Genomic DNA, 23,253 nt, shown 5'->3' with positions numbered 1-23,253 from the left:
AGGACAGTTCCCTGATCCAAGCGGCCATTTTTGACCCATATTCTCTACTGGAATATATTTAAGACCTTCAAATCCACTGAGATGGGCATCCAAAATAATGGAGCCTGCGGAATCAGATTCAGAATTAATCAACAAGTTATTTCCCCATTGACTTCAAATGAAATTATAAATACATAAATCAGACCTCCTCATAAAATTTCCAGTCAATACGCTCCTATTACCTATTCTATCCCAATCACCACTAGATAGTGGTATATGATGCTTTTTTTTTTTTTCCCCCATTTGTACCATTTTGTCCTGAGGAGATAGCTTAGAATTTACCAAGAAAACTTACTAAACAAGCCAAGCTGATTTTCCATACAGAAGCACAGAGGTATGCTGCCACTGGGAAAAGAGCATATTCACAATGAAGAATGGAAAGGAACAATGTAGAAAATTAAGTGACTCAGTTCTTAATAACCTCCCATTGACAATTAAAGCGGTTTTCAAAAATAGACTAGCGGCCTTGAGACCCCAAACCGAAGGGTAATAAAACAGAACTTTCGTTATTACTTGATTGAATGGGTCAAAGATAGTCCCCTTCACACAGAGCCGCATTTAGAAAGGGACAGCCTAAGCATGAAACTCTACAGCACTGGCACAATCATAACTTTGTGTTATACTTTCCGTTTTTCATAAATGGAAAACCACGGCCATAGCTCCCATACACGACAGTAACTGTTCTAGTACTTCTTTCAGAACAGAAAATTGAGCTGTTAGGACATGCTACAGTCTCCTCTGCATCCTGCTCTATCCCTTCCACCTTACTCATCTTCCCTTCCTTCCTGCAATATGCTTGCCCACAGTACAGAAGCTACAACTATTCAGATCCTAAAATTCAGCCTTGTCCTTGGAGAACCAGAAACACTGCAATGAGTAATACAGGGTATTGATAGAATTACCACTACAGAAAACATTCTATTTCAAAGAGGAAAACATTGTTTCACTACACACCCAGCTCTGCTCCTACTCAGCTGTTTAGGGCAATGCCTCCTTAAAGAAGACATAAACTATTTAATTATTTCCTTATCTGCATATGGTATTAACGAAGAACAATAGTAACACCAAGTGGTTACTCTTAATGATGCATATATTTCTTATTGCCGCTCCTTTTTATCACTCAGAATCTTTGTTATTTAGAAACCACTTTAGGGTCAGGTTAAATGACTAAAACTTGAAAACTAGTGAGAGCCACATGATGGATAGGTTAAGGTTGGAGGCTACAGAGCTCTATGTTGATGTGTTAATCATGTCCTGACATTCTAAAGTTATCTCTAAAACTCATGATTAGGCTTATCCATGGTGACAAATCTACCACAAACACATGGCAGATGAGACACAGACCCATGACCTCACCAGCTCCGTAGCAGAGGTGCACGCTATGGCACACAGAGTACCAGCAAGCAGATAGTGACATCTAAAATATTAACATGGACAAGGTGTCACGTGGTGATCTGCATAAGAACATTAACCAGACATCAGGAAATCTGTGCTGCTAGTGAAATATTTAGATTTTTAGTTTGCCACAAGAAACATTTTTTCCATTTGCATCTTCTTTTTATTACTACCACCAATGTTCAGTTTCCAGTCTGCTGCTTCTTTTGCTCCTAATGCCTTGCCACCAAGCGAAGCCACCCGCACTGTGGCCTTGCTACAGGACCACAGCCACACACCAAGACAAGGAAAACTAGCCCCCAGTGACTGCAGCTGCTCTCTAGCAACCCAACACATAGCAATCCACACCATCTCCCTCTCTCTCACCTTCCGTGTAAGGATAAAATGACAGCACAATTGCAATCAAATGTTGCTACAAAAGAAAAGAGTGCTTATCTGCCTTCAGTAACCAAAGCTTGCAAGGGAAAACTCCACAGAGAAAAGACTTCCAACAGAAGATCCTTCCTCTGTGTCAGTCAGCCCTTAAATGAGGTCTAGGAGGGGTTGTGCCTGGCTCCACCCCTTCCAGTCATACAGATGAACTGCCTTCACCTGTGCTCCCAGGGCTGACCGGGTCTTTCCTTCAGGTGCTCAGTCAGCGATTCAGGCACTCCGAGGATACAAATTCTTCCTGTACAACAGGCTAGCTGCAGGCTACTGGCCTCACACGTCTCACCATTGCACAGCACTCCTTCCATCAAAGGTTTGGGTTTGCAAGGTACTGCATAAGATGCGTTGTTGCAGTGAAAATGTTGTGATTCTGTAGCATCTAGGGTTTAATGCTATCTTCCACAATCACAGCCCTGAAGTGCCTTGGAGCAAAGATTATTGGTACTTGTGTATGGGAGGAAATGTTCTGTGCACTGACAAACTGTGATTTGCTTTCTTGCACCCTTGTACTCCTACAGTTGTCTGTTTATTTCCTTTTTAGCACAGCCTCTAGGGTGTTTTCTGCTCTCACAAGGTGGCAAGGCCAAGTAGACCACTTCACCTAGATGAGAACCCACAGGAGGGCTTACTCAGCAATGAAGTGATGCCATCACTTCAGACATGTTTTGGGAAGTTGTCCTCACTAAAAAGAGGCCAAGAGTACTCCCCAACAGATTCTTCATTAGATTCTTCATTAGTAAGTAACCTGCCTAAAACTTTTGAGTATGATAGTCTCTACTTGATCTCTTAGCATGCACAAAATCCCCTAAGTTTTAATAAAATTACAGAAACCAGCATCTCATGTTAGTCTAAGTATCTAGATCACAAACAGGTTCTTCATACTTGAGCTCCTTAAGAAAGTTGGTCCTGAATGCATAATTGAGCAGAGCGTGCTCTGGAAACACAGATATGAGCACTAGATGGGAATCACCTTTCAACAAATATCTCAGTGCTTAAATCTCTTGAAGTACTGGGATGTGGCAGATCTGCATCCAGCTCATCCCTTCCTGGGGGAAAAACATCTTTCACATCTCAACAGTGTCCTACCTATGACCTCCACACCAGGCGACAGGATCTCCGTCAGCCTTCCTTACTTACATTAAGCTGTTCCACACAGATCAAACACTCACAACCAGTGGGATCAGAATTGGAGTTTCCTTTCTGGTGAGATCTCCAACACCTGGACTACAGCAATTTTCTCCTCAGCCCATGTTGACTGTAAATTCTCTCTTTCTACAAGAAGAAGTGATGTGGTTTGTGTACCTCACTCCAGAAGGTACTCAGACCAGTGAATTTAGAGCTACACACTTTCCTAAACCCTTGATTTAGATGCCTAACACTCTGAGAATGGGAACAAAACTATTAAAGTTTACCATTTCTACTGCTCAGATTAACACAGAGACAGCAGATATCAAGCTTGATCCTGATCTTGCATACTATTACATAAATCAAGAATAACTTTATCACAGCAAAGCTTATGCCAACATCAGAACAAAATCAGAAGCAAAACAGACTATTGACACCACATGACAGTGCCCAGTTGCACTGGATTTTGCTTGTGAACCTACAGCTTCTTCAGAGTAACCAAGGGCTAATAGGTGAATTGTCAGAGTCTTGTGTGATACTGTAATATTAGTGAGAAAAATCAAGACAGAAATCAACTTTCCATATTAACAATACCAAATGCTTAACAAAAACCAAACAGAAAATCAGAAAAAGGAATGTCTAAGATTTAAGACCAAAAGGATGTATTGGAGGATCCAAGTCTGAGCTCTGTTTAACAAAATATTATATTTCTGATAAAAAAGGGGATGTTTACATAGAACAACGGCACAAATACATACAGGCAATAGAATTAAGTGTGCGGAATGTTAAAAGCAAGCTTCCCAGTTGTACACTGGAGATGCAGCCTGCTACAACTGGCTTAGTGTGACTATAAAGTTGCATTCAAAGTCAAACAGCAAAGAAACAACATGTATCATATTTGCAGACGTTTAAATTGGGATTTATGACGTTGGCTGTTTTAAACTAGGTCATCTCAAAATGCTGAATATTGTTAACAGAAATGCAAATTAAAGACTTTAACAATATTAAGCTAAGTAAGTCACTTTATGGGCTTCAAATGAATAAAAAAATAATAGAACTAGTTTCAAGTTCTGTTAATGTTCACTTCTAAACTCAAAGCCAAGCTGCTTCCCATTATTTTGTGGGTAGCTAGAGCCCAGTGTATATTAGGGATCATATAAAAACTACTAAAAATCCCAACAACTTTTAGAAACAAAAAAGCAGGATGCTTTCCCTACTCAACAAGAGGAATTCCAGACTCTTCCACATATGGAATGCATTTGATGTTTTCATAAAGTGGCTGAATATGCTTGTTGCACTGCTATAGCACCACAAGACACATGAAGATGAAGCACCACAAGGTCTGAAGCTTGTTGTTTAACACAAGCTAACATCCAACTGTATATAGTATCCCTATTTTTTTTCCACCTCTAGAAGTCACTGCATGTAATAGTACTCAAAACAAAGCCAAAAGAATTCAGCAGTGTAATGCCTCCATTAGGTGTGCTGTTTGAAATAGGATTTACAACATATATCACTGCTGCAAACCGTTCCTCTTATTTTCTGTGTTATTTGGTAGCAAAATATCCATTTGTTCAGGTAATGAGTCTCTGCAATTCAAGGCAATTATTTCTGTGACAATAGTACACGTTTAGCAGAATACACCACTAATTAACCATTAACTGAAGAACTCATGCAAATTTTATTTATTGCATCCATTCGGGTGACACAAGTGTAGAAGTCTTTATGCTTTTTTCCATTGTAAAGTGTTTATACACTGCAGTAATACAGATGCATACGGCTACAGTATCACAAGCATTGACCTGCTCCTATCTAGAGCAGGTTTACACCTGCATGAAAAATGGCCATCCACAGAAACTGCTCTCTAGTGACATTATAAATAGTTCCCTCTCAATATGGAATCACTGGAATACAGCAAGACTTCCCATATATGTTTGTAATTTGTAACCCTGAAATCAGTGAAAAAGGGAAAATAGCAGAGCTGTTGGATTTCTCTTTCTGTCCCCAGGTCCAAGAGGTTAAAGATTGACCACCAGCTCTCCAGATATGGGTACATCCTCACAGCAGCCAGATGAGGTGATACTGCCCCTCACTCACAGCTGTTACTAACAGGGAAACCAGTCTCACTTTCACTCATGAGACCGTGTCTGCCCAGTTTCAAAAATCAAGCCAGGAGAAAGCAAGTAAGGCAAGTTTTTTTTTAATACCACATACTAATGCCTCTGTACTACATGCAGTACCTGATTAGAGAATAATGTTTCATTGTTTACCCAGGTTAAATCATTTATCCTAAGCCACCTTCTGCAACTTGCCTTTACTGTGGGCATTCCCACCCTGGGCTCCTTATCTCATCTCTTTGGCTTGCTCCTCTCTCCCCAGAGAGCAACCCTTTGCTATTTAGTAACCTAATGAGCAAGCCTCAAACATGGGGGCATCTAGGGGCTTAACACTGAAATGTGGCCTCTGTTTGAGACTGTGGTGAACAATTAAGAAAAGCAGTGGGAAAGCTTCCTCCAGCAGGAACAACCAAGAAGTGCAGGGGCTCCAACCAAGCTATGAAGCACTTCTGTCTTGAGTGACACTGACGTATCTCACCTGCTAACTCTGCCGTTCTCTCTGTCTTAAATCCATGCTGTAGGGTGTTTATAATCAAAGGCACTCACAAAAAATGTCTATTGTACAAATCCACTCTCGCAATCTCATTGTGGGTATCTGCAGGTACCAAGAATATCAAGCCTGCACCAACCCTCAGAAGTAACATGGTCAAAAACCTGAGTAACAGTGATCGGAGAAACAGAAGTTGGCTGACACACGAACTTGCTTTGGACACGGTGTGCTCGAGCACCTGAGCAGTGTGCATGGGATAACCACGTTCTTACGTTCGGAACCTCACCTGAGGAAGCAGCATGCGGACTCTTCAGTTTGAGATGTACGGGCAGAAACTACACTCAGCATAACATTTTTAAAAGGGTGCAACGGAACAGCATTTGGGATAGGACATGGATAGTTACGGCCGTAGCTAAGCAGGAATCCAAGAACGGAGGACAGGTGAACAGACTCCATGCTGAGTTTCTCACACCTCACTTTCCCTTAAATGAAGGGATGTAGAACGGCCGACAAAAAACACTCCATCGCGTTGTATGAGTAAGGGAAAAAAAATAGTTAACTTCTCCATTTCTCGAGTACAGGGAGATCGAGCAGAGCCGCGCTCTCCCGCCTCCACAGGGGAGGAGGGCACCGCTCCGCCGGGCGGGAACGCCGCCTCAGAGCACCTCCTTCCGCCCGCGCGCCCCGCGCCCCTCTCCCGCCGCCCCTCTCGCCCCGCGGCTGCGGCCGCCCCGGACGTCGCGTAGTCGGGGCGGGCTGCGTAGTTCCGGCGGAGAGAAGGGAGGGGTGACATGCAGAGCAGGCAGCCGGGGCCTCGGCAGCAGCAGCAGCAGCAGCCGGAGCAGAGGGTGTTGGGGGGCCAGGCCGGGCGCGGCGTTCCCGCCATGGAGATGGAGCAGGAGTTCCACCGGCTCGACCAGGCCGCCAGCTGGGCCGCCATGTACCAGGTGAGGGAAGGCCGCCCGGCCCCGCTCTGCCCCCGGCGATGCGGGAGCGCTCTCCTCTCGGCCGCTCTCTGCGCCCTCCCGGTCTGCCGGGAGCCCCGCGCGGACGGCGCTGCTTTCCGCTCCACTCGCGCTTCCCCCTTTCCCGCGGCAGCCGCCGCCGTGCCCTTCTTCCCCTTTCTCCCGGCATTCACGGAGCCTCCGGGCAGCGGCCCCACGCCGGCCGAGGCCCCGCGGCTCTCCCCTCGCGCTCGCGGGCTCTACCCGCGGCCCTCAGCGCGGGCTCCGCTCCGAGCTCTGCGTTCAGCGGCCGTCGTTGGCAGCAGCCTTTCGGGGCCGCCCGTTCCTCGCCGCGGGCAGCGAGCCCCGCCGTCACGGCTGCCGTTGTGTCACGCGGGCGGCGGTGCGTGCCGCTCGCTGCCGGCCGCTCTGATGACACAACGGCTCCGAGGAGCGGCACTCGTGCGGTTATCTGATGTTATTTTCTATTATTCTGTGTTTAGCCCATTTGTGATATCTTTAATCTGTGTGCCAAGCGAGCGTGGTTCTAAGGATATTGACAGGGTGAACGCACATTGACTGGTACAGCTGTAAAGAGGTCTTTTGCCTTGGAAGATTTCTTTGTGCGTTCATCCAGAATGAGTGTGAGAGAGGAAGCGGCCGAGCAGTGGGTGGATGTGCTCAGTCCCATCAGGTAGCGCTGCCGTGAAAGTCATTTGAATGCTTAAACTGCCATGGTGTATATTCAAATGAATTTTAATTCCGCGTTTGCATCGTAGAAGTCAGTTTGGTTTTACGTCCCTTTGCTGTGCATTTCTCTGCCATTTAAAAGAGAAAAACGAATGGAGTTTTACAAAAGTGAACTGAATGAGCATCAGCCTCACAACAGTGGTGTGAATGTTGTAAAAGTATACCTCGTGGGATGGGCATCTCCAGTTGTTTGGCAATGGGAGGATAAGCGTTTTTCTCATGAAATTTTGTGTATCATTTTCAGAAAAGTCAGTTTTTTTGGTAGAGGATTTCATTTCCTGCAGAGCCTCAGTGCTTGCTAACTCTGTATTTGTTGAAAGTCATGTGCATATACGATGTTATGTTTCTGCTAAACTGTTCTTGACAGTTTGGTCTGTTGCAGGCTTAGCACTCAGGAAATGATTTTGAGTGGCAGTGCTGTAGTGGAGGTGGTGTACTTCTAGGGGTACGATTTAATTACTGAAGTGCATCTGTGAGGAGCTGCAAAGTTAAAGAATGAGGGACTGTGGCATGTTTTCAGTGTAGCGTTTGGTGGTATTTTTGTCCTGCTTTCTTCGAATGGTGTGACACAGTAATCTGCTCAGACTGTGTCACAGAGAGAGGTTTGATTACGAACTAATATTCAGCTAAAAAAGAAACAAGCTGCAGCAGTTTGCATCCAACTGTTGACAGGCATGAGAGGTGGGTTTCTTGTTTTCTTGCTTGTATTTTAAAGTTAGTAAGTATGTGCTTCTGCATTACGTAACTCAGTTTTGAACTGCATCCTGCTTTTAAATGTCATTTGTTTTAAATGACATTGTGGCTGATTGTGTACGTGTAGGACAGCATACATCGCTGCAATCCATGCTTTTGATGTCTTGGCAGTGACATGAACAGTGCAGTTTTCCTACAAATACTAATCTTTGCCTGAAGAACAGACTTAAGTGAATAATGTTTGCTACTGATGCAGTCTTTTCTTTCTAAAGTCTTCCTCCAGGTTACCATACCACAGACTTCCAGTGTTTAGGGGCTAGGATCATAATTGCTAAAATCCAGAGGTGTTCACCAGTGTTCTGGATGAAGCATAATGCAGTTTACCAACAGTTACTTCCTCTTCTTTCTTGGCTATATCTTTGGTCTGGAGATACAGCTGACATTTAGAGGAGGCATTAGGAACGCAACAGGGAGGTGAAGCTAACTGGAAGGATGACTGCAAGGAGGCGTGCGTGGGTGCCACGTGACTTAGAAGGGATAAAATTTTCCAGGCTTCTGTTTTTAGATGAGGGGAAGCTATGTTCAGCTGCAATAATCATACAGTTCTGAAAGAATATGAGATTTTTTTTTAAGTGTAAATAATGATAACGTGGAGACATTTCAAAATGAACTTCTGAAGGTGTTTGTGACAATTCTGTCTCAGGCACCACATGGTTAGTGGCACTACTCTCTGGTAGCTAATTGAAACGGTAAATACTTATGAAGTTGTCAGTGTTGTTTTTTGTTTTTTAACATCCACTGCCGTCCCTTACTTCTATCAGATTTACTTGCTACCAGAACTAGCAGCCATGAGATCCTGTAAAGGTTGTTCAGAGATTCAGTATTTTACGAGGGTTGGTGTGGTTCTAACTTCTGTTTCTGTTATAGAGAAACATACTTGGGTCTCCTTTGGTTGGTTATCTTCTAATCATAGCATAAGAAATAGTGAGAATGCTAACCATTAAGGTTTAAGCCCTTTTCCATAAAACTGCAAATTGTAGGAGAATGGTCAGCAGCTTAATACAGACTTTTCAATGTGATACTGTGGTTTGTGTACAATGTAGAAAACAAATAACTAAAGATGGTTTGAAGGATATACATAATGCGTAAGTACATTTAGGAGTATCAGTAGGATTGAAATGCATTCACTCTGGAGATGTCCCAACAAAATGCAGTATCCCAAAGCTAAGAAAAGAGAAGGCTCTGCAGAGGTGTCATTGCAGCCTTCCAGTGCTTGAGGGGAACTTAGAAACAGGAGGGAGAGTGACTTTTTAAGAGGGCAGGTAGTGATAGATAAGGGGGAATGGTTTTAAACTAAAAGAGGGAAGATGCAGGTTAGATGTTAGAAATAAATTCTGCCCTCTGAAGACAGTGAGGCTGTGGCACAGGCTGCCCAGAGAAGTTATGGATGCCTCGTCCCTGGAGGGATTCAAGGCCAGGTTGGGGTGGGACCCTGGTCAGCCTGATCTAGCTGGGAGGCAACCAGCCCATGGCAGAGTGGTGGGACTGGATGGCCTCTCCAAGGTCCCTTCCAACTTAAACCAGTTTGTGGTTCTTTGAAGCACGGTTGAGGCTTAGTTAGGGGAGGGGAGACTGTTCTCCTGGATAAAGGAAGGTGGTTTTGATCCAAATGTCTTGAGAGACATTGAATTTTCACTTGCTCACAGTGAATTCAGGATTAGATTTTAATGGTAATTCTATATGTAAAAGTCTTTAATAATTTTGATTTCTGACTCCTTTTATATGTTGGTAGAATGAGATACTATCTTAAAAACACAAACCTCAGGTACAGGTTAAATTGCTTCTTGTGTTTATATAGACTGGGTAGGTAGGTTGATGTTAGTATGTTGGCTAATGGTATTAAGTCTGATGTGTTAATAACATTAAGGAAATCTGAATTATTTAGCATTCAGCTAGGAATCCCATGCAAAACAGACACTGCAACCCCTACAAACTTAATACTGCTGGTTTTCACTACATCTATGGCGACAGCTCGTGTGGTTTTCCATCTGAAGGATGCAGAATTTGTGCATGCTGTTTTTTTAACAGTCCTTAGATTGTAAAATAAGAAATAAGTGATTACTGTCTAGATTTTCAGCTATGTTCAGAATTGAGAAAATTGAGAATATTGAGAATAGTACTAACTCTACCGCTGTGTGCACTCTGGAAAACTAAAGTATGGTTACAGCTGATGACAGTTCAGTAATGTGACTTAATTTTTTTTTCCCAAATCTCCCTAAGCTTAACTAAAATAGTACAAAATATCAGAGTTAATAAACTTCACACAGGTTATAGAGGAGAGGTTATACAGGAGAGATACAGGAAGCAACCAAAGATATTCTGAATATTTCTCTCTCAAAAGAGAAGAGATGTGGAAAACCTTTTTTCATGTAATCACTGTCTCTGTATTTGAGGTGTATGTAGGTAGATTTTAGTGCTGAAAGTGACGGGCTGTAAAATGGATCGCCCTCTACACTTAAAATACTGTGATTGTGTTATATTTCTAAAGTAAATGAACAGGAAGTTCTACCAGTGTTTTTGGTTTATAAGCTGCCGTGAGAGTTCAGACTGTCACGCTGCAGTCTTAAGCATTTGCCTTTCTCTTTTGCACTGATACTATCGAACTTTAAACTTACTTGGAGCAGATGAGCCGTACTCATACTACAGTTTATTGTAAGTGCATCTTTGTGCTTGATTCTGCCAGTTCTTGTTCCTTGAAAGTGCAGGTCTCTGCATGCACGCCTTGCCACTTCTTAACTCGTGCTATGTTGATTCATTCAAGGCTTAATTTAATTGGCTCTGGTTATGGAAAGCTACCTTAGAATTGATAGTTGCAAGAAGTCTCTTTCTTCCTACAGTACAGTTAAGGATATGCCATGTTTTCGAATGCTGTACAGCCACTGAATTTTGATAGAACTGTGAGAGAGACAAAGTAGCTGAGCCTCTGTGGCTTCTGAAGTCATTATCGTCTCCATGAAAAACCAGAGTTTACTTTCATTTGCAAGTGCGAGTATGGTTTGTGCTATTGAGGATGTTCCAGGGCACTCAGATGCATTGGCTAGTTGTACTCATCACTTTTTCAGGTCAAGATCGATCATATCTGCTGATGGCAAGTGTGAGATTGTGAAAGTCCTGTTGAACTGAGCTACTAAGCAGCTTAGTTTCGCTTGTTTTTCAGAATCCAGCATCTAATACAAGTACTTGAAGTGTCCTTTCTTATAGCATTGCTTTAAGTAGAATAAAAAAGGAGCCCATATTTCTGTATTGTGGCTTACTGCTAAAGGATACCGTTTGCCAAAAATCTAAAAATCATACCTGTGGGCAGTAAGTACCATGCCTGCTACTGAGTACTTCCGCAGGGTTTCAGCGTATTCTTCCTCCTCACTTGTTCCTCTTTCTTCCTTTCTGTTTGCCATGACTGACAGTTATACAGAGTACCGTGTTAACCACATGCCAGATGATGTTGGATTCAAACAGAAGTAGCCCCTGCAAGTAGAGAATTGAATACGTTGTGTTCAAGGTAGAATAACTATTTCTGAAACTAAAATAACTTCTTAAATATTCTTGTCAGGTTTAAATTAACAGGGTATCTAAACATTAAATCTTTTCTTGAGAGGCTTTCATTGCAAATGAATGTTCTCCAGGTGTTCTCTTTATCTGGGACTTTCTAGGCTGTGGTTCATGCTGAAATGTATCTATGGCTGCTACTGAATATATATCACTGCTACTTTCTTGATAACATACCAGTTCTCCCATTTTAGACCATTTAGCATGACAAACAATCTGTTTGGACTGTTAATTCATCCTAATCAAACTTAAGAGCGTACTGGCTGATTCCTTAAAATTCAGAATTTGTGTATGAATCAAAGTGGATTTTTTTAAATTAAAATTAAATGGAATGGGAAAGAGAGTCTAAGAACGAAAGGAGAAAGCTGTGCTAGCACTATTAGCTTGAAGTCTTGCTGCTGCTTGTAGTCCAGTGGATGTGAGCATCAGGCAGGTTGTATCGCTCATGAGGTGTGCCACTGAAGGTATTTTCCCTTGATCAAATGGAATAGTTTTTTCTTCAGCCTCCTCACATGCACAATGAGAACTGCTTAAAGTGTCAGAGAACTTCTTAGAAGCACAAAATTATTTTCATCCCTTATATTATTCAGAAGGAAAAGAACCTGAAATACGCATACATTGCTACTATTCTGTTGTAAAGATATGAGGGAGTTTTAGAGGTTTTCTCTCTGTGTTTTTTGTTTGTTTGTTTCTAGTACCTCTGAATTAGGTTAGCATTGTGTGACAAGAACTGCAGCTCGTGTGTTCCTTCGGGTAATGCAGAATGCATGTGGATTTTCTCTTCTGGCCATTGTCTTCTCTTGCAGTCTGTGTTTAAAACAGAGGCCTTTGCTCATCAGTGAGGATGAAATCTCTGCTAGGTGGAAGTCTGCAAAATAATTTAGTCAGAGGCTTATTAATGACCAGAGGGATAAATATTTGAAAATTGATTATTATGCCATAAACCTTAAAAATTAAAAACAAAACAAATGAACAAACAAGCCACATACTTACCTGGATAATTAGAATTTTCCTGAGTGCCAAAGTTTCTGGTAAGCCCTGCTTAATTCTGCAGTTCCTGCAGTACTGATTTGGAAAAAGGTTAATGTGAAGTGAGATCAAAGACAAACAGAGGTCCACATAAGGTTCTATATAGTGTTCAAATGCTGAACTGAAAGTGCTGTCAATGTTTGATGTTTTACAGAATTACGTGAATTTTAAAAATGGTTCTTTTTAAAATATTCAACTATAATATCTGTGTCTGTACTTACGTAGAAGTGCATAGTGCATCTGGACCTGCTGGAGCACACAGCGTGTTCTCTCTTTCGTGTAGGAAGCAAGTGTATGAAAATAAAATGAAGAAAGAGGTTCTCTGTGATGTTTGAAAGTAATAATGTGAACTTGATCTGATCTGTCAGCTTTGATGCTTGCAGTGTTTAATGTTGAGGGTTTTTGTTTTGTGGTTTTTTTTTAAGTCATTGGTCACCGTGTCTCATGTTGATTTGCACAAGAAACGTTTTTCTGTTATCTCTCTGGTGCCAGTAGACGTGCCCTTGCTGGTTTATCTGGGAGGAGCACTGTGGTACATCAAAATGCCTTTGTGTGTTCGCTTTGTAGATCATGTTGTACAAACACCAATTCGTTTTCTACCAGAGCTTGTGAATTTAGATGCACTTTTCTCTCACCATGCAAGACACAGCTAAGATTCAACGACTTGCCTATTGTATTATACTAAGAAAAAGCAATGAAAGTGATCCATGGAAAGTTGTGGTTGTTAGTAATGGTAGCTGATCTGCCTTGAACTTGGGTTTGTGCTTTCTACATTTAAGAGGGATGTTCATGGGGCAGCAAGGAAAAATCTGTTGTCTGTGTGCAGAAGGTAAAGGAGTCAGCATAGCAGGAAAGTTTGGAAATTTTTAAAATTCATTTTTTCCCCCAAGGTTATGGTTCTGTAGGTTCTGTTTCTGTATGCATTCACCTTGCTCAACACTTTGTCCCAGAAAATAGACCTCTGAACACATTATTTCCATAAGTTACTGTCTTTGTGGTCATTAGCAGTGGAGTAATGAGCAGGGTATCTAGGGCATCTGCTTGTGGAGGAGCATCAGTGCAGGCAGCTTACTTGGCAGGTCTGAATTTTCAATCATTGTGGCTAGAGCCTGTCTGTAACTTTTAACTCAGAGTACTAACATAGGCACTATGTTGGATGTTTCCTTTTTTTTTTTTTCTAATGGCTGTTGCTTTTCTCTTGCTCTCTCTTGCTGTCTCCTACCTATCCTTGTTGATGGGCATAATACTGAACATGTATCATAGTTGCTGTTTCATTGGCCTCTGGAGTGAAAAAATATTTGGGCATTCTGCTTTCTCATTGGGCATAAAGAAAGAAAGCAGATAAAAAAGGTTTTTGCTGAATTCAGCGTCAATCTGATAAAGGCATATTTTGGATTTACTTAAATGGCACAGTACGTGCATCAAAGGCTTGTTTTAGTGCCTGGTTCTCATTGTCAGGGACTGAAATTGGATCTTCATTGTACATTGGACGTTTTTAGTCCTTCCGTACTGGGATCCAAACCATGAAGTAGTACTTAGTTCCATCTTTTCACCACAGTGTACTCCAGTGGAAGGGACGGGAAGCAGTCTGCTGCATGCCTTCACCATCCGTGCCTTTTCTCAGCACTCGGTTGTTGTGGATGCTGCGGTGACACCGTTAAAGGAATAAAAAGCACCTTCAGCACTGACACTGCAGTGGTCAGTGATGAGGAAGATCTGTGTCGTTCGCCAGCTGTTGTGACGCTGTCGAATCAGATTTGAATTGTGTGACACAGTCTTTTTCCTCCATGGAGAAGGTTATAACAGTTTCTGTGCAAGCAGGAGAAGGAAATAAAGCAACAGGAAAGCAAATTTTGCATTTGACTGAGTATGTAATAATATAAAAACATTGACCTTTTTCCCGGTGGAGAGGGTGGGGCTGTGTGGGTCAGGCTGGGAGCCCTCTGCTCAGAAAGCTTACTGTGCTTCTGGCACCGAGACAGTCGCTTGTTGGAAAAGCTGCTAGGCAGCAGTAGAAGTAAAGTAGCTATTTGTGATCTTTCTTGTGCTTCTTCTTGTGTCTCAAGTTCCCAGAACTTTGTTTCTTCTTTGAAGTGCTTGATTCATCAAGTGCTCGATGCTGCGAGCCCTCTTACAAAAGGCACTCTGTTTCTTGGATTATTTATATTTATTTGGAACAAGTGGTCTACGCATTAGGAGGAATGTTCTCCTAAACTTCTTTCCTTGTGCACATTTGAATGTGAATTGCTTGTTTATATAATTTCTAATCCCACAGTGACAAGTCGCAGTAGCATAAACTGGGTGACCTTTAGGTGTGATCGCAGGAAGTATGAGATCTGTTTTAAAAATGTGCCTTTGACTAAGGAAGAGTGTGCTTCCTTCATCTGACAGGAAAAATAAGCCGTACCAGTTCAAATCTTGATTCCATTATGCAGCTACTTCTTTCTCAGCGTCTTCTGTGCAGTCACTGCAGCTACTTGAAGTAGGACCAAGCCTCTGCTGCTCTCATGCAGGATGGTGCATCCCTAAACGTGTCCCTCAGAGTGGTCTTGTTTTCAGCAGAGATGGAAGATTGAAAGAGGAGGTTGAAAATACATAAAATCTTTACAGCTGCTAAGTTGCTGCACGTATTAGCCAATATCAGAGCATTAGTGGAGAGCCTAATCTTACAACAGGATTTGTATAGCTTGTCAAGAAGCAGGCAGAGCAGAAAGATTTTACGGCTATTACTGATAAACAAGAAACTAATGATAAATATGACATTGGTGTCAGATTTACCACTCGGGATCTCAGTTTGGAACTGAGTCTGTTCTGATGAACTCTGACTGTAAATTCCTTCTAATTTGGTGTTTGCTAAGTTCTCTGCCATGTGAAGTGGGGCTTTGGGGTGACAAAACTGTTATGTGCTGATTATTTTCTAAGAGTAGCTGAATTACTTTATTATTGCTACTAGTTAGGAGCAAGCATGCACATATTTTACAATAATAATACATGTGTACATTAGATTTAAGGAAAGAAAACCAACAAAAGACCTCAAGGGTTTCTTTACACTGAAGTGTTTTCTAACAATGTGTCCTCCAAATAAAAGCTTCATATTGTGCAAATTTCTGTCTCTGAATGGTTTAAGAAAAATATTGTTGTAAAAATGCCTGCGCACTGCACTGTTGATGCAATCAGAGGTACTTGTGTGTGATCCTAATGGTCAGTAACCTTTATTGGTGAACCAGTGTTCAGAAACAGTTAGATAATGGTCTTTTGGTGGGGACTGGGGACAAAAAAGTATTTAATGGGGGTAAAGTTTAGGGCTTCTGGATTTTTTAAGATGTTTGAAAGTTTGTGGGTTTCTTTTTTCTTTTTTCTTTTTTTTTTTCCTGTTAGTGTTCTGGATTTGTGTTAAGAATGCAAACAGGTCTTAGAGATAGCCGCTGGCAGCTTTGTAATTTGGTGGCTTCCAGGAGATGCAGCGTTAAGAGCAGGTGTCTGGCTGGGCTGTGGTCACAGTGAGCTGGGTACAGCACAGAGGTCTGGCCTGTGAGAGAGGAGCAAAGGAAGCTATAAGAGCTGTGCATTTCCAGAGAGGATGCTGTAATGGCGGAGGTGGCAGTTGCAGTAGTTGTGCAGCTTTGCTGGATAATTCGGTGTTCCCTGAGTGCGTTATTCTAAACTTGCTGTACCAGTAGATGCATGAAGTGGCCAAACGTTGTTTCTCTTGTCTGATCCATGCAACTTGCATTCAGTGATGAATCTGTTTCATTAGCATGGGGAATATGAAATAGTTCTTTGAAGTCCCAGCTTGTCTTGTTCTGCAGACTCTTTCATGTACTGGAGTGCGGAGTGCTAATCTTTCCTGTGTTATCTCTGTTGGAGGGTCATCTTGATTTCATGCAGTGCCTGTTTAACACTGATGCTGTTTTAAACTCTCATTTGCCTTCAGATAGGGCGAAGACAACCTGCCTGGCTGGAGGTTAAAGCTCTCTCATACACTGCAGTGACAGTTAAAGCAGTCATGAGTAATGCAGAATTGGTTCTGTCATTGCCTTAAACTACTGCTTTGCAAAATGGAGCAATAGTAGGATGAATTTTAGCATTAAAGATGTGCCTTACTTTGAATTAATGGAAGGATTCTGTCTTTCCACAGGAATTTATCAGGCTTTTTGTATAAGAAAATCTATAGACACTGTTTATTCTGGAGGCATAGCTTTATTCACCCTTCATTTGTGAGAACCAATTGCTAATATGCTTTGGAAGGTAGGCTTGTTTTGAGTAAAAAGCAATATCAATATCCACTGTAACTTAAAGCTGAATGTACCTTTTGATTTGTGCTTGAAAGGCAGCTAGCAAAGAGCTCCAAGATCCAATTTCAATCCAGGTATCTTCTCTAAATGCAATTTCACTGAATGTAATATCTCTACTGTTGGCATTCAGGGGTTAAGTTTCTCTTTCAAAAAAAGGTATTGATTTTTCTCTTTTTTTTTTTCTTAGAACAGTTTACTACTCTGGAAACAGTTGTGTAAACAGTGAACTCTAAGTGCAAGTTCTTCCGTTGAACCTTTACGTAGAGCAGAGGTGCCCAGCCATCCTGCCCTGGAGCCAGGTGAAGGCTGTACAGTCTGTTCTGTCCCTGCTACCAACTCGCGGGCTTGTGCATGTGGCACGTGATCTGTCCAGCCCTTACATGACCCAGCAGCCATATAGTCAGGTAAACAAATGTATGAACTTGTATTTGTGAGGATGAGAGGTGGCTTACTCCAAAAGCTGTGTTCAGTCTATAGATCCATTTGGTCCAGTGAGCTGGTTGTCTCAGGTTTAGAAAGCTGTAAGCTGTAAAGTAAAACTTGTTTAGCTCTTTCTTGGTCCTAAGCAGATATTTGACAGCTTGTGAGAAAACGGGAGTATCCTGATTTTGCTTTATCTACCATCTGTTTTCAGCAGTACTGTTTGTTCTCAGCAGGTTTTTGTGTGCACTGCAGTAGCTTGGCAACTTGTAGATTGCACCATTCAGTGATTTCAGTATGCTTTTAATCATCACTGAAAGTTTCCTTTCCAAATTTGAGTATTTTAAGTATAGTGAAGTGGGCATCTGTGATTATAATAGCAACAGAAATGTTAAACAGATCCCAAATGAAACAAGTTGTTTGTCCAAATTTGTAATCCAATAATTTCAGTCCAGATTTCTTTCTTGAAATTAGTTTAGGAAAGGGATACTTGTAACTTCTTTCTGCAAGTGAATGTTAACCCGCGCAGCTACTCACAGTTCCCAAATAGCTAATTGGACAGCATGGTGGAAAAACTCAGTACAAAAAGGCCTGACTGCTTCCTGATTCTCCACCAGGAGCAAAGCTTGAGTTTGACCTCTGTGTGTGGGGGCATGAAGACACTTTGTGCAATCCTGTTAATTGTGCATTCTCTTTACACTTGAATCTCAGCATGCTTGAAATGGTACAAAGCTTTTGGTAGTGGTGTAAAGAGTATAGTACTGTTCCCTGTATGCTTACTGATGTCCAATGCAAGGAAGTGTTCTTAGGCCATAGGTTGGAACCTCCTGGGATTTTGTATGATACCCTAATTTGTATGGAAGAAACTGAATAGGGAACCCACTTACATTGTGGAGTTGGTACCTTTTGTAGCATATGGTTCATCATTTTTAGTGAACAGCATTTCCTCACAATAAATCCAGTAATGCCCTCATACTTGGAACTTAAAAACTGTATCTCAGGAAAGCCAGTAAAACAACGTATGATAAAAACATCTTCAAGGAAATGAAATTTATCATTAAATAAGATGTAGATTTTTTTTTAAATAGGTAATTTAGAGTTCACAACTTCCTATTTAGCAGTTCCTGCTACTTCCTTTCTCGTGTGTTTTATTACTTCTTTTGCATACAAGATCATAAGTTTTGAAAAACTTCATGGAATGAGTAGAAAGCTTGGAAATACAGTCATTGTCTGTCTCGTGGTATTCTAAACATAAAAATAATGCTGATCCGAGTGTTTACCACACTGTGCTTGTGGTAAGACTTTATTCCCTTAAATTCTGCAAATATGTCAAAAGTGTTATGTAGTACTCAGTGTGAATGGAGTCATTTATGCAAAGTGAGACCAGTTAGTTAGTGTTTCAAAGCAGTGGATGTTTCCTTGAATTAGAATTAAGTCCTTTGTTTTGCGTATTAAACATTTATTGGTGTTACTTTGTCCTTCTAGAGGTTTAACCCATTTTTTGTTACAGTTGTTTTTTGTAGTTCTCTATAGAAAAATTAAATTTAAAATTAGCCTTCACCAGCAGAAATAAATAACAGATTTAATATGTACACAGTTCATAAAAATGATGGCTTAGATGTCTTATTTTGTGAATGCTTATTTTAAACTCTCTGTGATAATGTGAGCTGTTCTTCATCTCTCGTTCTTCATTAGTGATTTACCCGTTTCTGACAAGTAAGAATCTGATAGGTGTAAAGCCTCCTATGTTTTAATTGAGGCTTCTTTGACAATATGACAATTAATTGATACTCAGACCTGGAGAATGTTGGCCTTCCACTGCTTTGACCTAGTAAGTTAGTGTTATTTTGACTGTACCCTGGTGAGGCACTTAGCATTTTGAAAATCTCAGCGTGTTCAGAGTATTACCTAGCAGTAACTTGGGCTGCATAGCCAAAGTACAGTAATATTACAGGTACAGTTTGGCTGAAAAACAACTTTGATTTCTAAGCTGTATCTTCCATCATCTGAACACAAAGGTCTCCAAACTTCTAGTCTCTTTCTCTGAAATGCAGAGGGCTCACAATAAAACTTCATGGAAGTTCTGGTGTATTGTGCTTAAGAAGTGTGTTCAACTCTATTCAAATCTATTTCATGTTGTTGCTGCTGGGTAGATATAGAAGCTACACTTATATGCAGTGATTACTGAAATGAGATTTCAGAGCTCTTTAAAGTAGGAGTACACGTGTTTATAAGTGAGCAGCTATGAACTGGACCTTTTCTTTTCCTTTTGAGACAGGCTCTTCTGAATGTTCCAGATAGAGAGGAGATTGTCTTTACCTTATCAAATAAGAATATATGCCTATATAAATGAAACATTACAGAAAAAATAGTGGTAAGTCTCTACAGTCTGAATAATCTGTTGCTGTTGCATTTAATATGGTACCAGTATTGTGCTGTGAAGGCTAATTTGGTAGGTTTCTAAGAGGGAAATAACCTTTGAAACTCTTATAATATGCAAACTAATTAGAGGGTGCAGTGAACACAGCTGTTTCTGCCAAGCTGACTAAGCTAGTAATTCAAATTACTATTTTTAGCCAGTTTATAATGTTTCTGATTCTCAGTAGTGCCCATGTTATTACCTTCAAAAAATTATATTAATGTATATTCATCCCACTGATTAATGAAGTACAATCAACACTTTTAGTGCAAACAGTATGTTACTTTTTATCTCAGAATGAAGAGTGTGAAAATACAGACAAAACAGAGCTCCTGAGTAGCACCTGGGCTGTGGTACACTGTAATCATGTCTGTGACTTGCATGAGTTTGGAATGAATGCTTCCTCAGAGGAAAAGGCATGATCCCTGGAGTGAAGTAATTGTTTTCTATAAGTTCTTTACCTATAATCTCTCTAGCATACATATTCCCCCCTTTCTACCCCCTCCAAGAGAGTTCCCTTTCTCCATTGATTTCTTGCATGGAATTGTTTGCATTAAAAGTGCTTTTCTGTTGATCCTTGAGACACAATCAACATAACAGATCCTGTAAAAAAAACCAAAAACAAACTGGTAAGTTTTGTCCAGAGATTTAAAAATCATTTAATTAACGGTTTTGTACTTCAGTAAATAACTGCAGCAGTACAAGAGTTGGGAATGAGCTGATAAAAGTCACATAATATTAAGTACTACAATTCTATGAGACAGTGACGAGACTAACTTAAAAATTAAATTTTAAACTATTTTCTTTTTTTTTTTCCATAGGTTGGTTTTTTTTTTCTTTTGGTGCTTTCTGCAAAGATCATTAGATGAGCAAAATAAATTCCTCAGAATGTATGTGTAATGAACCAGTGTGCTTCGTGTATTTGTCTATTGCCTTTTTTTCTTTGATTTTATATCAGTCTAATTTTAATGGAGCAAACGGCATGTTGGTGTCTAAAACTGCAGTTGATTAAGACTGTGCTTTCTGAAAACATACATAGCTACTTTTACTCCAGATCAGAATTCAATTAGAAAAATAAAACTATTTAACTTCCTTTTACTGCTGTTAACACCAGGAGCTTACTAACTGTGTCTGTTCTAGATTGTGACAGTAAGATCCGCATTCAGTCAGTGCTGGATGTTGAAAATCTGTTTTCATAATTGTTACATTTTTCACTTCTGATTTTCATGATGGTAAGAGACGTTCAGACCAACTCGAATTGAGAAAATAAAATCTAGACAAACTCCAGAAAATAGTTCTGATTCTTCTTGTTTCTGGTTTTGTGTCATGATGGAAAACAGGCCATTGACTTTAATGTAGATGTTAATGTAGATGTACTTTTTCTATTTTGAATTTCTTTTTCTCCCGAAATATTAAAGAAACACATGATGGCTCCGGTGATGCTGAGTGATGTTTGCTTCCAGTGACAGTTTTGTTTGGTTTTTGTTTAATAAAACTAGTGAAGGGGGAGGGGAGCATATCTCAAACTTTCTCCCCTTGTCTCTAGGGACAAGGGAAGACAAAAGCATTCCTACAGGAGCTAGAAAAATTGTCCAGAGAAATATCTTTCCTTCTGAAAGGAGAAGTACGTAGTTGTTCCAATACAGCTGTCAACTGAAGAGCATTACAGTGTGGTAGCTGGATTCCTAAAATGGTAGTGAGAAAATTTGGCTCTGAAGTTAGAAGCCAAGTGAGTTAGAGCACTGCAGATGAAAACTAATCTGCTTGGAGAATGCAACCATAATAGCGACCAAGAAGTTGGTTCCATTGGTCTTCAGCGGGCGACTTCTTTAACTGGGGTATTTGCTGTTCTTGAGTGAATGTGGCTGCAGTAATGGCTATTTGGTGGAGATCAGATCAAAATCAGTACTGAAGCTGACAGGTGGAGTGTGAAGTCCATCTCCAAAAAGTGAAAGCTCTGTATTTCTTCTCTTTACCACTAAGAGACTATTTAAGAAATTTTTTCTGTCTTGTTATGTTTGCCTTGAAAATTAGAGCTATAGCAATCCCGAGAGCCTGGCGAATATTTTTTTTCTCCTATTGGATGAGCAAAATGTTGAATTTAAGAGAGGTAATGACTTTGTAGTAGATAGCAATTCTATCTGTGTCTCGAATGTTGCTAAGATCTTGTCTATTTTGTAGGCACTTCTGGATCCTGTCATTTTTGTAGAGAAGTCCATTAAGTCCGCTTGATCACCTTGCTCCTAGCATAAATCCCTCATGCTTCGTGGATACTACTTGGTCAGTTTCAATTGAGGAGAAAAAGGAAAGGTCATTAGTTAGTGAGGCAGTGTTCAGAGCTTATCTGTGGTTGGTATTTTAGGACTAGTGCATAAAATCCTTGTTTTCACACAGGAAGTATAAACTGCTAATCAGATGAATGCACAAATGTTGACATTTTTATTTTATTTTATTTTGTCATTTGCAATTTCATTTTGTTTCTTTAAAAATATTTGTCCTGGGCAAAATGGCAGGAGTGTTTGTCTATGAAGCAGTCAATGTGCTGTGCTGTTTGTTTGACTTTTAGTCAATGTACTTTCCAGGAAAAGGTGAAAGGACACAAATACCACAGATCAGTTTCATTTGTAGCTCAGTGATTGTGAAGTATATATTTTAATATAAAATGAAGTCTCTTTAAAAAAGACACAAGCAACTTAATCAAGGTTTACATAAACTTTAGCTTCTCAGATGTGTGGTGCTCCTTCCTTTGAAACTGGGCAAGTTTCTCATCAAGTTGTGTTACTCGTCAAGACCACAGAGGTCAACCTTTGTGTGGGTGCTCTGCTCCTTTAATCACTGTAGGAGCTTGCTTGCATCTCTCAAGAAGAGCATAGTGACCCCCACTGGCATAGAGCTTTGAACAGTGACAGTAGTTCAGATATTATTTTGAACAACTACCGGGGGTCTCTCTTTAGGCAGAAGATTATAAAGTCTTTCTATATTGGTTTGAGGGCTGCTCCGAAAGTAATGCCTCCCATTTGATGATGTTGGCCCACAGCATCAGAGGTGGATGTTGGCAGTGTGGCAGTAGGGGCTGAAGCTTCCCAACAGTGTCCTACTACGTTTTGTTGCTGTGTGACAGCTGGCAGCAGAGGGGCAGTCTGACAGATCGGTGTCCGATATGGAAGTGTGCATGGAGCGGAGGTGAGAAATTGAATTCTCCCCCATGAGGAAAATTGACATTCCCATTGCTCTATCTAATAATATTCTGCTCTTTGCATCTGTTGTAATTTGCATGGAAGTCAACAGAAGGTGTTACTTTTGGAGCGAGCTACATGCAATACTAGTACCTTAGAAGCCTATGCAACTATCTGTTAATAATAAAAATGCTCAATGTCCAAAAACCATACTTAGCAGGCAGTGTGCCCATGTGTGCAGAATCAAGTCTTGAGCTGACATATTGATTGGGATAAAAAATGGGAGATAAGGAAAAGATTTAGCAAAAGCCTGTTGAGCTTTCAAC

The 23,253-nt window shown here is 40.8% G+C and overlaps 1 protein-coding gene across 2 annotated transcripts in view; it reads left to right on the top strand.

Moving 5' to 3' along the window:
* The first annotated feature begins 6,371 nt into the window (after window positions 1-6,371).
* Window positions 6,372-23,253, top strand: part of PTPN1 (protein tyrosine phosphatase non-receptor type 1) — a 36,134-nt gene continuing 19,252 nt past the window's right edge. The window contains exon 1 of one of the 2 annotated variants that reach the window (XM_065754048.1): window positions 6,372-6,542. In XM_065754048.1, the coding sequence (XP_065610120.1) occupies window positions 6,387-6,542 (156 nt within the window). In that variant the 5' untranslated portion in view covers window positions 6,372-6,386. The remainder of the gene's footprint in view (window positions 6,543-23,253) is intronic. The other variant, XM_065754049.1, reaches the window with a different exon arrangement.

This window comes from Cyrtonyx montezumae, unplaced genomic scaffold, assembly GCF_038088225.1.
Source record: "Cyrtonyx montezumae isolate F1298 unplaced genomic scaffold, pur_monq_1.0 scaffold_9, whole genome shotgun sequence".
NCBI lineage: Eukaryota > Metazoa > Chordata > Aves > Galliformes > Odontophoridae > Cyrtonyx > Cyrtonyx montezumae.
The sequence above is the reverse complement of the archived record's forward strand: the minus strand, read 5'-3'. Positions and strand labels throughout refer to the sequence as shown.